Genomic DNA, 15803 nt, shown 5'->3' on the forward strand with positions numbered 1-15803 from the left:
TGAACCCAGGACATTGCGATCGGACTGTGATACAGAATCAGTTACAAAGTGGCTTCTTGATTATTACTACGATGGTGTTGGGATTACATAGTATATTGTCAGGGATGGTGCATTTTCATGCTTTGCTTCATTTTTTGCTGTGTGGCTACAAGTTTTTGTGATTTTATGTACTTTGAATTTTTTTTATTTTCGGTTTTCCTTCTGCTTCTTGACAAGCAAGTTTAGATTATGTAAATATGTTGCTTATATTGTTTAATAAACTCAAACTTATTGTACCCACTTTTAAAGTACTTTTGTAACTTTTGTTTAATAAAAGTATACAAGTAAAGATCATATATGATTACTTTTACCACAGGTATGTCTGTTTATCGGACAATGAGAAGACAGGCTTCAAAGCCCGGGAGCTGAAGTCCATCCACGTAGATGCCATCGGATTGTACTTGAGAATAACCTTCCACAGAAACCATGTCAACCGCTACAACCTCTACAATCAGGTACTCTGTAGGATAAGCTTTATTTGAAAAACAGTGTTCACAAAGTACTTTACTCAGAATAAAAGACACAGAGACAGCAACCTAAAGTACTACAATTAAATCAAACCAATTAAGACAAAAGTATGGAGAATGAATTGAAGAAAAGTAGTAGAAGAAACCAACCAACAGCCATGAGTTGCATAACTGGGGAGAATTTCGCAAAGCTGGATTAACAAGTTAGCTAGATATCTGTGTAAAAGGATTATGCCATCCTGGTGATACTGACTCTATAAAGCAGAGGCTGAATCTATAAAGCAGAAGCTGAATAGTTGCTTTTGGAATATGGTTAAATCATGCATGTTGATGATGCTAGTAATAAACAAAATTTCAGAAGATGTTGCATAACATTTTTTTTTTTTACAGTTATCCGGCTTACTTGCTAATCCTGCTTTCTGAAATACCCTCCTGGACACCCAGAGCACATGTTCACCCATTAGCCACCAATGAACATGCTGCACAAGTAAACAGTCAGCTTTCTTTCTTTCACTGCACGTCCAGAAGAACATCCACAGCAGACTTCCATACTCAAGCCCCACATCGCTCAAATGTGGGTGCGCGTACCTCTAGTGGTACTTTGAGCCACCATAGGGGTATGTGGGAGAAGTCTGAAAATAGAAAAATATAAGAATAAATCATAAATATATTACAGTACTTTAAAAGTATACATTTTCTACGACAGCATACAAGGGTCGCTGTAGGGACAAAAAAAATTGCTTGATTGATGCGTGATTTGAGCCCAGAATCACAATATTTTCATCAGCATCCAAACTTTGAAGAGATGTTGCTGTGACTTGGGCCTGTTCAGAAGAAAACAACATACTGTTACTGACTGCAAAGTAGAATTTGATGAGGTCACCAGCTGCAGGCCTGATACACAGCGAGCAGCAGCGTCTGCAGCGTGTGGCTGATTCAACCTCGCAAAGTCAAGCCATGTGCTTTCTTTATAAGTGTAAGAAAGATAAGTAGAACAAAAAGTATTTTCCCCAGTTTTTTTCTTGTAAATTTGTGACTTTACAATCTCAGAATTTTTAAGCATTTTTCTCACAAATTTATGATTTTTTTCTTGTGAATTTACCACTTGAAACTCAGAGGATATCCAAGGTTTTTTCTTGTAAATTTACAACTTTAATCTAAAAAATTCTGAGTATAACCCCCCTCCCCAGGCTGTGTAATTTTTTTTCTCCCTACAGTGACTAGGACTCCTTTGGAATTTTCAGATAATAATAGTAAGATTAAAACATGAAACAGAACTATACTTATAAGAAAAAAAATACTATTTTTTGAATGTTGTGGCAAGCAGTGCAGAAGACATCAGAAGTGCACTTTAGCCATTTGAACTTGAAGGCTAGCTAGCAATGAAGTCAGTAAAAGATGAAGTGGCTCTTAAAATGAGAACCTCCTGCAAACAACCCAGAAGAACCAGTTCAAAAGAAAATACCTTAACCTTGAGTTACTGAAATGTTATGGCCACAGTTTTCAAATAAACCTGCTCAGGAGGCACTAATTACAAGTCTTTCACCCCATTTCTTATTTGAAATGTTATATTCTTCAAAAAGTGGGTTAATTTTCATTCATTGAAAGACAGCTATGGTTTTCTGTTGCAGTTTTCTAAGCAAAGTATTGAAGTCAGGTAAAGGGGATACTTGGATTGAGAAATCAAGGAAAGGGGGTACTGAAGCCAAAAACGTTTGAGAACCACTGCGCTAGCCACTCTGCACATCTGTGATCTTTAAGAAGTGATCTGCAAATAGAAATAGTCTGATTTTGTCAGCTTTCTGTCTTTATATTGGTTGTCAAATTTATCTGAAATTCCAGATCGTTGTAAAACAGGCAACTGCAATTTGCTAGTTGTGATATGGTGAAAGGGAGGCCACACATTTAATAATCCACCTTTCATATGCATTGATTTTTACTTTTCCACTTTCACTCACACTTCTGTTTCATTCAGCCACCTCACCAACATCTGTTTATAATTTCAGGTTGCTTTGGTTGCCATCAATGTTCTGGGAGATTCTTTGGATGGCAATGCTTTTAACACAATTGTAAGTGAGCACTCTTGAACGTTTGTCCCTTATGTCTGGTTCATCTGTATTTTGACACCCATTGCTGAACTTGCATTTGCACAACAGCAGGTGGTGCTGTTGTGTTGTGATTCTGTGAAGAAACGTCCCTGTCATGAGTCACTTTTGAATTGAGTTGACTTTATTCCCACAAGTTTTTAGCTTTCACCATCATAAAATGTGAAACATGCTAAATGAAGGTTAATTATATGATGCACTGTCATGTGGCGTAGCATAATTTTATAAAAGCCAGAGTCACATGTGATTTAGTCCATCAATGTATTGTCTCATAACACCAGAAATGGAGTTTCTTGGAGAGAAAAATGGTGTAATGATATTATCATTTGTAGTTTAAATGTATGTCTAAGACCACACAAAATCCCCAAATATACTTCTGAGTAGAATCAACACTTGACCAAAGCACAGGACATTTCCTTGTGATTGCCCAGCCATTTTTTTGCTTCCAACTGGATTCGAAAGAGCCTGTTTTCCTCTTGGGGCACTTTTTGGTCCTTACAAAAAATGTGAAAAGAGTTTCAAAAAGTTCAGTACCAATAATGATACTATTATTTACATTTATCTGCGGTAATCCAGAGATACAACATAAGCATGCATACGTGCACGTGTGTTTACCTTGACTGTGTGTGTGTGTGTGTGTGTGTGAGTGTGTGCATGTGTGAGGAATGTAGTAATGAGACAGAGAGGGAAGGCAGTGTGTAATCGCACAGGAGGCCTTTAGTTAGCTGGTGTAATCAGATAGACCTGCAGACGGACAGCTCCTGGAGGAAAGAGAGCACCTTAAAGCAAACACACACACAACACACACACACACACAGACATACAAAGACACATACACACACTCTCACACAGATTCCAGTGAACAAGCTGTGCATTGTTGTTCTGTTAATCTGACTGTGAGCACCTCGACCACAGCAGTGATCCTGCCCAGTGGGTTGGTTACATCTTGTTCTCTTATGTCTGCTCTATGGATGGAAGTCGGGTTCACTGTGACACTGAGTCTTATGGAGGGACACTGAGTCGCTTCAAAAGGCACTGGATAAGATATGCATGCAAGGGGCAGGCCTTTTGGTGACGACACACTTTCCATAACTGTGTGATGGTTTAAAACACACACACACACACACTCTCACACACACAATGACCCTAATGAGTCAGTTCCATTTTCAGTTCAAAGGTGCTTTATTGGCTCAACAACCAGAACTCCACATGTTTCCACTTTCAGTTACCAGTGAAAATGTGACAATACTTTCACTACAAATTATTGTTATTATTATTGTTGTTGTTATTAGTATTATTTGTATAGCACATTTCCAAACATACTTATACAGTGCGTCACAACAGCAAAATAAAATACAGAATTTGATAAAATGACAATAGAAACTACTGAAGAGGATTAGAGCCACACAAAATAAAAAAACATTTAAAAAAGCGTTCTTAAGTTAATCTCAGAATTCTGAAAATAACCTCAGAATGCATTTTTAAATCTCAGAATTTTGAGAATAAAGGTTTCTTACTTTAATCTCAAAATTCTCAAAATTCAAAATAAATTTTTTTTCCCCTCAGAATTCAGATTAATCTCAACAGAATTATTCTCATTTTTTGTGTGGCCCTAACCCTCTTCCATAATACCAGACTAACAATAACAGAAGAATAAATTAAAATAAAGTATATGATAAGAAATAAAATGATTTAAGGAGATTATTCTTTTAGACATAAAAAGTGCAAATTGTAGACACGTAGGAATTAATTTAGGTAAAAGCGCATTTAAAATCTTTTCCTGATTTTCCTGAATATTAATAGCATCAAAAATTCTACCCATGAACCAAAAGATATGTTTATTTAACGACATAAAATCAGCATTCACAACATTTATTTCTTCATTGTACCAGTCAGAAATTGTGGCAGGTTAATACATATTTTTCTACCTTTTCTCTTCCACAGTATTTCATAGGTTTTACTTTGATGAGGAGTCTTTTTAAAATGACTACATCTAATTTTGATTTCAGGAAAATGTCTTTTTTCATACTTCCCTCTTTCTAGTTGTTAATGGGCTGGCAAAGGTGGCGCTATGCCCCCTCCAGGATGTTTGTTTCTCATAATTTCAAATGTATTTTTAAGCTTGGTGCTTTCTAGGTAATGTCAGCATGACATCATCAACATGTGCCATTTTTTGTTCTCATTACCTGGTGATTCTTTACGTTCTCATGATTGTGGTTTCCACAGTAATTGACAGATATCAGCATATGGCTGTAGCCAGGGGGTGTTGAGATAGGTATAACAGTGTGTGTGGCTGTGTGTGAGTGAGGAAGTGGGATTGTACTACCATTGTGAGGAGCAGTTTGACATAAAGCCATTTTGCCACTTTTAAAAAGGGCTGTTTTATGGATAGTGTTAAGTTAAGGCTGGGTTGTGGGTGAGGTCAATGAATAGCTGATGTTATAATGTTAAGAAATAAGTGCAGTTAATGGAAGGTCGCTTTTAAGACAGCATACAAGTATATATGTGTGTGTGTGTGTGTGTGTGTGTGTGTGTAATTTGTCCATCTGTTTACCCCCAGCCAAGCAGAGAGCAGCTGATCGAGCACTACCTCAACACTACCCAGCTGGATGCGACCTTGGACACGACCTACATGGGGTGAGGCTCGGCCATTGAACCCCAGTTTCTTTGTCTTGTGACAATAACATTGTTCAGCAAAGCCATTTAGTCTGGAAGCTAACCAATAAGGCACTCAAGGTCACTTGCATTTTTAAGTCAAAGCAGGTGGCGGCCAAAGGAGCCCATGCAAAGAGGAAAACACATTTCGAAATAGTTGTTATTTATTTTAATCAGAGGGACATTTCACCTCAGGGTTTCACTCCCGGGGTTGGTCCGTGTTTTTCCTCTCAGATCTGTAATTGCACAACACCTAGCCTGGATCTTACCCATTTATTCGATAATGAGGCATGCATTTCTATACCTGCATCTAAACCTAAAGCACTATCTCATTAAATTAGAGTCTTTTTTAATCATTTACTTCAGTTTTCTCAAATTCTACACTGCAGCAAGCCATTTTGCAAATGATAGCATATAATCAAATCCCCTGATTTTCAATTTTGAATTTTTGATTGAAACAGCCACCTTATAATCTGTGGCAACCAAGGTCATCGCTATTATTAAACACAGAACTGATAATTGGCTGTGTAAAAACAAACATTTTCCCAGTGACTATTTTCTGGTGGAGGAACCATTTCACTCCGTCCCATTTCATCGCAAAACATCAAAACACAACAGTGGAAAACTAATGTGGATGACTTTATTACAGTGATGGAATACTGGTGTGTGTGTGAGGTCTAAAATACCTCGCTTTGGGAAAATGTTAGCGGAAATATTAGCAGAAACGTGGAGTATGCACATTTTGTAGATATTAAACTAAACATGCAAAATGATATGGTATGGCTTTTATTTTTAAAGGTTTCATTTCAACCTGTGAGCCATCACTTTCTTTCTTTCTTTCTTTCTTTTTTGTAGTTTTTTGGGGGGGTGGGGTTTGTTATGAAATTGTAAGTTTTTTCTTTTTTGATTTTGTTTTTTTTTTGTCATTTTCATGTTGCTGTTTTTTGTGCTAATTTATTTATTTATTTTACAAATTTGCTCATCACCTTTTCCCCATGTTTGTGAAAGAAATCAAGTTAATTTGCTCAGCTTTCAAAGGGTTAAAATGTATCTGATTGAGTCAGTTAATGGCCACTATGGATTTTAGGCACCAGATTGTGTTTTTTATATTTAACGTAATAATTGTCACAAACTCAGACCTCATGTTATCCCTTTGTACAAATGATCACTGTAGTGCATGTGTATAAATTGAATTATACTTAAAGCCAAGCTAAGACAGAATTTTAAGATTTTTCAGAAGGGAAAACACAGTGGAAAACATCCACCCTACTTAAAATGAGGTAACCCTGAATCTGCCCCCCCCCCATCCCAGTAAGTGTGAGTCCATCTCTCCCCTGGACGACCTGGCCTTTGACATGTACCAGGATCCTGAAGTTGCCCACATCATCCGGCTTCTGGACCAGAGGAAGCAGGACATGGTTCGCCAAGAAAAATTTGAGCTGGCCAAGAGTCTGAAGCAGGCCATTGCCGACCTACAGAAGGTAAGCAGTATGTGCTACAAATACCAGTGTCTCCCCGAGGATTTTTTTTAGTAGCAGTGGCACGATGGAAAAGTTTCAATCAGTGAATCCCTGCAAACTCTTAAAAACTCTTATTTAAATGTAAGGATATGAAAAAGATTTAGATATGTTACAGCGTATTTAGTGTATAAAATCATTTTCACTGAGTGTAATTCATGTGCTTTTTAATCAAGAAGACATGTGAAACCTGTGAAATATCTTTGCATCTGCTTTAATACACACAGTTGGACGTCATACCTGTGAACACTGTCCTGTCCATTTTCTTAAACTATACTTTGATAGTTTCAAAACTGCAAATGGGATGTTTTTGCCAGTTTTTTGTTTCTTTCTCTTGGTTGTTAAGTTGGTCATAAATTCCAGGTAGCATTAATAAGGACTTTAAAAGTCATAAAAAGTCTTATATTTGACCCTAACCTGCAGATGTGCTGATTTTGATTTTTGGTCTGAAACCCTGTTTTCAGATCCAGTATGGTTCTTTTTTTGGATTACACTCTGCTAATACTGACTACTGCTTAACAGTGACTCTGCATTCAGTAGCAATGAATAATACCTTGTATATTTCTAGCAGTGGGAGCTAATTTGCAGCACTGAAGAGGCTCTACTCCTGACTAGCACAGTGTATAGCATTTTAACATCAATAAATTATTGGCAAATTGATTTTGAGACATTTGTATAATTGCTGTGTGAGTATTGCCAAGAATACTGGCAGCCTCTGTGGCCTCTACATTGCGGATTTCAGTGTGCACCAACTATATTCTATATTCACAAGTATCATAACTGCACTTTCAACTTCATGTTCGCTTACCTGGTCAGAATGCATATTGGCTGTTAGAAAGAGCCGTTATTGGTACTTGTTTTTCTCTCTGCTTCAAAACAAACAGAGAATTGCCATCAGGAATAGTGTAAACAAGCTGCAGCAGCATCTTTGAAACTGGAAACAATGCAGATTATGGAAAGGTGGTCCTCATTTTTAGAAAGGCGCTATGTATGGTACTTTTTAATGTCAGGGCAGGACTGAACTAGTTGCCTGAATAACATTACTTCCAGAATGACTTATTCCCAACCCCCCTTTGTATGTAGTTTACCACATTACAAACTACAAATATTCCCGTACAGTCTTGGATTATGCTTGTAGGTAGATAAAGTAGAATTGTTTGCATTTGATGAGTTAAATAAATAGGAAGCTTTATATAGACTATAAAATCTATGATTGATGTTTAATTTGGTTAAAGAAATTGTTTAGTTCGAGACATCACTGCAAACCAGTAGCCCCCGCTACTAATATTAATATATCTTTTGCAAATCTCACCTTTGTAAAGGCTTAGTTTTTTTGTTACTGTTCTCCACTGTCTCCAGTTGTTGTAACTGTAGTCTTTAAACATTGCTCAGATTCCTGTTACCAACCACCTTTGTATAGACCGTTACCATGCTGACCATGAATTCTTAATAAGCTCAACAGCTGCAGTGGTGGCCTTAGAGTAGTCGCTTTCCCTTTGTTACCTCCAACCACGAACGTCCCTGTAACCAAATAATGAGCAAATGTACACACACACACACACACACACACACAATAACACCTTGTTACCGTGGGAAATTATCATGTCAGACAAAGCAGTTGCCAAGGTGGTCATGCTGAAAATCCCTTGTCATTGCACATTAGGATTATGTCAAAGGATCATTTATGGTGTTATATGTCCTTTGGAAATACCCGACTGATAGAGAAGACTGAGAAAAGGTCAGAGTGGATTTCTTGCACTGAATTTAGTCTTAGAGGAAGCTGAGAGGCTCAACGAGATGGTATCACAGATCAGAATGTGCTGCATTTGGGAGTTCAATTGCGAGATTGAGAGAGAGAGTAGGGAATCACGCGGCATTATCCAAAATCATTCAGTCACATTATTTGCAACTGCATTGCTTGGCATCAAGTTAACAACTGAATTCAGCTTAATGGAATTTCCCCATAAAGAAATGACCTGTCTGACTTACTGGAAGTTGCAGTCAGATTTCCAGCCTGTAAATGATTCACTCTGTGGCATAGGATTATGTTGAACAGGAGCTGCCTTTTTCCACACAGAGCTTACGTTACTGTGCGGAGCTGTAAGTCAAGCCCAAGTCTATTCCAAAATCATGCCCAACAGAGTTCAAGACAAGACCAGGTTAAAAGAGGTTGTCGAGACCAAGGACAGAACAAATCAAGTTAATTTCAGGAAGAGAATGAGCAATAAACATCTCTTTCCAAATGAAAAAAAGCAATGATTGTAGATTTTCTTGAGGATTTACTACGGTTAGATCGAGGTATAGATCTGTGTGCAGCAGCTCTGCTACACACAACTAATCAATGCATAGTGGACAATCCCTTTTTTACTCAGGTGGAATCTGTAAAACTTGAAATTTAATGAATTAATGAAAGTAGAACAGGTGGAGAAAAATGCAACATTGAAAATGTTTGGACAGGCAGGAAAAAGTAAACATTCAGTCGCAGGGGGAACCAAGAGTTTTAATCAAAACGGGCAGATGACAGAAACAAGTCCAAGATGTCCAAAAAGTGGCCTTGAAACCACTCTCAATACTGACAGGTATTGAGTGTGGTTTGATTACAACAGCCCTGCTTCCATGTTCACTTCTACTCGTCTGTCTGTCATTGTTCTTGACTCTTTCAGGTCGGGGAGCATTTGGCTCGCTATGATGTGGAGAAGCGCTGTGCCATAGAGAAGGAAGACTATGACCTGGCCAAGAGGAAGAAGGAGCAGATGGAGGAGTACAGGAAGACAGTTTATCAGCAGCTGGAGGTCCACAACCTGCTGGACATGGCAACAGTCAGTCACTGGCCACTGATGGCATTTCTTAACCCTTGGAATGCCAGTTGGACTGTTGTGTCAATAGGGGTGCTGACGGTTGATGGTGATACTAATATTTTCAGATTGAGGCTGTCAGTAGCAGATATTTTGTACTGATCTTCAGTATTGTTAAATACATATATGAAGTTTTATTCCTAAAAAGTCCATAAAAATACAGTTTAAAGGTTTCTGCAGAATTTTTTTCTTCTCACAATGGAAAAGTCTCTCAAATGGCATTTAGACCATTTATGGGACACTAAAATGCTCCATTGAAAGACACGCTAATAAAATTCTTTTAGTTGAGTTATCTGCTCCTTAAGGCAGGGTGAGGCAGGTTTCACTGCAGGTTTTACAGACTGTTGACTAACATCCTCCCACACCACACCGGAGTGATTCCTGTAGTCAGCCATCTGATTAAAAATAGCATTCATAAAAACATTTGCTGCTTGCAGCCAGGGACAAGCTTCCATTATGTGAGAGGTGGAGGACACTGAGTGGCCTATAGGGCAGCTGCTTTATTTGTCTAATATATTAATTTGACTCTAGCTGAAACCCTTGACATCAAGGACAAGAACTGTATGTTCATTGCAAATCCTCTTTTTTTTCCCCACCACATCAACAGATCACCAAGACAGCAGAATCTTCCTCAACCAAGGACCCTCCATCCCTCCTGCCTTCTCCAGGCCACCATTCAGTCGTCACCAAGCCCCATATTTCCTCAGAAACCAACAGGAGAGGGAGGAAATCAAACCTTCCACAGGAACCAGTACCTGAGCCAGTCACTGTTACCCCCAAACCTACCAACCAGTCAGCAACACCCTGTTCCCACGCAGCTCTACCCAGGATAGATGTTAGTACAACCCCATCAAATGTGCATTAAGATGCACAAGTCGCACAAAAATAGCTCAGATTTGATGGATGATAGGGAATCATACCAGGAAAGCACTTGCTGTGGTGTTGACCTCTGGGCAGCAGCTTGCATTTATATTTTGAAAGGGAGCAAGAGGGACCTGTATTTGAATCTTTATTTCACAGGAACTAGTCAAAAAAAAACAAGAGCCGACTCTCACCAAAAGTTTGCTATGCTGTCATGAGGCAGAAAAGGTTGTTCTTGATTTAAAAAAGTGATAAAAAATAAATAAATAAATAAATAAAAAATAACACAATCGCAACATATCTGTGGAATAAGTAATGGTCATGAGTAGCTGACCATTAGTTGCATTATGTGCATTTGTTTGTTTTGATTTTATATACCAGGCATGAAACATGGCCAGTACTGGCTGACACTAAAGAAAAGTAACACCTTGCTTAATTAAAGGACCATACCAGTGATTTTGAATGTTTGACACAAATAATACAGTTTACCCACATTTTACATTGGAACAAACCATTATGCAAATCATGCGGGCATACGAAAGATCTCACAACATGTAATCAAAATCAAATTAATTAATTAAAATAAAATTACAATTTTTGGTTGAAGCACACACCTTAACATGTTCTGCTCCTATGGCTAACAAAATCATCACCTTTTAGAAACGATGGGACTTATTATGGCCTGTGTAAAACAAATGTTTCTGCAGGGACTTTTTTTCTGGTGGGGTAAGCGTTTCACTCTGCCAATTTCAGGTCATCAAAACACAACAGTGCTGCTGCTTTTAGCAAAACTAATATGGATGACTTTATTATGGTGATGGAATACTGGTGGGAAGAAAGTTTGAAGTCTCTGAAAGTTCATTTTCTTATCATAGTGGAATGAATGGAAACCAGGGCCTGGATAGAAGGTAGAAGAAATGATTTTGAGTTTATACATTTTATTAATATTAACACTAAACATGCAAATTCACTGGTATCACTTCAACTCACCTGATGGAAATACAGTTTACATATTTTGTATGTGTGTGTTTTTTTTTGTTTTTTTTTTACATTTCACTGTAAGTTTATTTTAATTTTATATGACAGTTGTATTGGCAGTCTTTGATGAGAAACCCAGCAAAGTGTGAAGAAAGATATTGCATTACCTGTAGCTTGTAGTGCTCGCACAAATCATGTTATCGTTTGAGAAATAATCCAGCCCACTGTAGCAACTTGGGAACACATGTCCCCTGCATTAATCCTCTGTGGTGTTGGAGCATAGAGCACATAGGGAGATTATGACCAGCAGGGGCTTTTATACTATACTCACCACCCAGTGAGACCAGCCCTACTACAGGTTTGGGTTTCACTATTTAATTAAAAGCGTGCAACAGTTGGCTGACTCTAGCGGCTGCCAACCTGGCCTGAAGGCAGGGCTTTGAGCCTTGTAAGTCAGCAGGGTGCCAGTTGGCCCAGGGACACAGGAGACTGAGCTGGGTGAAGGGAGCATGGGTTTGCATAGAGGGGTTAAATGTTCATAGCCATCATGATGTTAAATGATCAGCCTATTCAGTCCTAAAATGCCAGTTACGAGTAGTTACCAGTTCACCAATTTTTTATTCATCTCACATAAGGGACTGACACCCTGACATTAAGCTTGAAAGTATAGATCATTTATTTTCTAGCCTTTTAACTAAGGGAGTATCTGTGTTGTTGAAATGATATTTGTTTTTCTGTTGAAATGTAGACCTATAATGTAAAAAGCTGTATTGACAACAGCATACAGTAGAAAATCTATTTCCAAAAATATCAAATTTTGTTTACTAATGCCCAGTGCTTTCAGGTCAACAGTGTGCCTTATGATGAGAGGCCACTACCAACCCTCCAGAGGAAAGACCGGCCAGAGGAGGCCACCCCCAGCCCTGCTGAGGAGCACTCTGATACCCAAGGGAGTCCATACAGCTCCAGGACACCTGGAGAGCTGGAGCCTCTGACAGAGAAGGCCCAGAGAGAGGCTAGTCTTCCTATAGAGGTGTATGGAGATGGCCTGGTAAGATATGATGCAAAAAGGTGTCTTAAGGCATAATTGAACTTTGGTAGAGTGCTGGGTTGTATGGTTACCTGGGTGTGATATGAGGCGACATGGCAGTGAAATGTCTTCATTAGTTGTTCCATCCTCCCCTGGGCTTTAATACAGAATACTATGCTTGTGTCTCTCCATTCACTTCCATAGCGCATGAAAACTAGTCACAAAACAATACTTTTAACACATAAAAAATGCAAACAGATTATGCTAATATAAAAAGAATAAAATCTCAGTACCATTTTTGAAGATATTAAACAGCTCCTTTTGTTGTTGTTTTCCTTTTTGAACTGAAAAGTAGATCTGGAAGGTATTGTCTGGAGGAACCTTTTGTATAGTAGCCTTGTACCAGGAAGAAGCAGTTGGATAGTTTTGACAAATAATCATAATTACACACAAAGAAAAAATAATAAATAAAAAAATTCCTTGACTTGGTGTTTTTTATATTGGCATAATCTGCTTTGGGGGCATTTATTTATACACTGAAAGTGTTATTTTTGGAGCTGTTTTGCTGTGAAAGTCAATGGAGAGCAACCCAGGGGACCACAGAGCAACTAATGAGGCAATTTCACCACCATGTGGATTTGTATCACATCCAGGTAACTACACAACCCAGCACTCTACCAAAGTTCAGCTTTACGTTAATACAAATGTATTGCTTTGAGACCTTCCATCTGAGAATCTAGCCAAAATAGCAAAGAATTCAAACCAGTTAAGGATGTATTGTATTTCTGCTGATAATTCTCAGAAAACATGACCAGCTATGCTTTTTTTTTGTCTGCTACACCAACTGTTAACATAACCAGGAAGCCAGTTAGCTGACTTTTTGGATATCTGATACTTTTTCTATGCAAATTATTTTCAGTTTTCAGATAGCATGCACGCAAACAGTTGCATAAAAGCTTCACTATCCTTGAGGACATTATTTAGTTTGATTGAGTACTTTGGTGCTGCTGATACATACCTGTAAGCTGACAAATCTATTCTTTCTACAGCCACACCTCTGTCCTACTTTGCTGAGGTGTAATATCAAAATTGATATGCATGGTATCACATCCTGCCCCTTGTCTATTTTCCGTCCTGCCACCTAGAAAGGAACAGAATGGGAAGCAGCAGACAAAGGACAGGTATGTGATATCATGCATATCAATTTAGATATTACACCTCAGCAGAGTTGGGCTGCCACACTTCTACTGAGCTGTAATATCTAAATTGATATGCATCATATCACAGCGTGTTCCTTTTCTGCTGCTTCCCATACTGTTCCTTTCAAGGTGGCCGGGGCTTATTCGAAATCCTGGTCCCACAGAGAAGATGCCCTGCTGGCTGTTTACAAGAAGCTAATGGAGGTATTACCCGCTACTCCCAAAGAAGAGCTGAGAAAAATTATAAGAGCTGCGGTCTTCCTGGTTAAGAGGGGACTCCCGGATAAAGTGTCATCTGTGAGTAGTTTTCTGTAGTTGACTGTCTTGAGGAGGTGACACTATGAAAGATGTAATGGCTTAACTGAAAAGAAGTGGCAAACAGTAATGCACCCCAGTCAAAGCCAACAGATATGCCGACCTATATGTGTCAGAGTCAGAGTCATTTGTCAGTCATGTTATCTAGAATCCTGTTACCACAGAAATAACATTCATACACACAACCCACACTCACACCTACACAGAAACCATTTACAATGATCCTGCTGTCCCATGCGCAGTCCCAGCTCTCTCTCTCTCTCACAGCCGGCTCCCTTAAACAAACAGTTTTGACAAGGATGGCCTTGTAACACTTCCCTGAAAGTTTTATACAGCTTGTATGGTAATGAAAAAAAGGTAGTCCGGCAGTAATTACATGATTTATTTTCTTAGCCACACTGATATGAGGTTCTATTAAGTTTTTAACTGGTTGATTTGTTGTTCCATTAAAGTGTCTCAATTGAGTTCATGTTAAATATACTCTCCTAATTGCTTGATATGTTAGAACCACGTCAGCAACAGTAACACTTATATTTCGCTGTGTAAGCCATACAGGTTGTTATTTTGTGGATTTCATTAGACTGGTCAATGCTTTCTAGTCAGCACCAAATAAAAGGGAAGCCTCATTCTCAAGTCCTGTTTGCTGCCATCACTCTACATTTGCATTTCCTGACCAGCTCCATAGCACTCAAACCAAATGTTGCCAGATCTTACCCCCCTGCTAATTGACTTCACCCTAGTGTGAGCTTTTCCTGGAAAGTCTGTTGCGTGTCCAACAAATTCTCCCCACTCTAACCCCCCACTCTCAGGTTTTCCAGGCCTCTTTGAAGCTGTTGCGTCTGCTGCTGAGCCAGCTGATCCCAGGCCTGGGGCTGGGACGGGCTGAGGTGGCCCACTGCCTGGAACAGACCTGGCCTAATCTGTTGGCCAGGACTGGAGACTCATCCAGCCGCATCAGGGCAACAGCAACTGCCTTTATACAGGTATTTTGCTACACTGGAGTGGCCTGTTGGTGATGTAATAAATTGAAGGTGCTGCTTGTGTTATTTTCTAAACTCAGTAAATTATTCTGAAAAATATTGTATGGTATAATTTTGGGAGCAAATGAGTCCACAGCTGAGGAGACTGGTGGGCTCTGTCTTATTAATTTGTCATTAATTATGTTTACTTGCACTCCAGAAACCAGTAATTGCTCAAAATCTGCCCAAATTGATAAAAAAAAAGCCTAAGTATCTTGAATAATAAACAACACAAATTGATTCAGAAACAATAGCAGCAGTGTCATGGCATAATATAACAACAATATTACAAACACCACCGCAAGAGTGAGCAGAATCCCTGCTCACCTTCACCAAATCTTAGAACCAGTGGCAGTGGCGTCATGAGTTTTATGCTGTTAATTTGGTGTCAGTGGAGCTGAAGATAACGTTTGATCAAGAAAGAATATAGCAGTGAACTGAGATAGGGTAATTAAAATTTAGGGATCACACTTTTAATTTCGTTGTACATTGTACAGTGACAATAAAGACATTCTATTCTATTCTATTCTATTCTATTCTAAAGTGGCAGCAATGAACCTGTTCAAATATTGTGCATACTTGGATATGTTCTTATACGCTATGTGCAGCAGGCTTTTGGACATGTTAAAATGTGCGTATTTGCATTCAGTCTTGTGTAATGTGCAATGTGTAACAGGCTTTTGCATAATATCTGGCAAAGCTGGCCTAGTGACACTGTTGTGTTACATGGAATTCTTCTGCTTCCAGACATCAACATGCTATG

The 15803-nt window shown here is 38.7% G+C and overlaps 1 protein-coding gene across 4 annotated transcripts in view; it reads left to right on the forward strand.

Moving 5' to 3' along the window:
* Positions 1-15803, forward strand: part of cep104 (centrosomal protein 104) — a 42705-nt gene that overhangs the window by 4766 nt on the left and 22136 nt on the right. For 3 of the 4 annotated variants that reach the window (XM_030055061.1, XM_030055062.1, XM_030055063.1), the window contains 9 exons: positions 356-494; positions 2513-2575; positions 5172-5248; positions 6579-6747; positions 9447-9602; positions 10246-10473; positions 12313-12528; positions 13836-14003; positions 14831-15004. In XM_030055061.1, the coding sequence (XP_029910921.1) occupies positions 356-494; positions 2513-2575; positions 5172-5248; positions 6579-6747; positions 9447-9602; positions 10246-10473; positions 12313-12528; positions 13836-14003; positions 14831-15004 (1390 nt within the window). The remainder of the gene's footprint in view (positions 1-355; positions 495-2512; positions 2576-5171; positions 5249-6578; positions 6748-9446; positions 9603-10245; positions 10474-12312; positions 12529-13835; positions 14004-14830; positions 15005-15803) is intronic. The other variant, XM_030055064.1, reaches the window with a different exon arrangement.

Source organism: Myripristis murdjan, chromosome 7 (genome assembly GCF_902150065.1).
Source record: "Myripristis murdjan chromosome 7, fMyrMur1.1, whole genome shotgun sequence".
Lineage (NCBI taxonomy): Eukaryota > Metazoa > Chordata > Actinopteri > Holocentriformes > Holocentridae > Myripristis > Myripristis murdjan.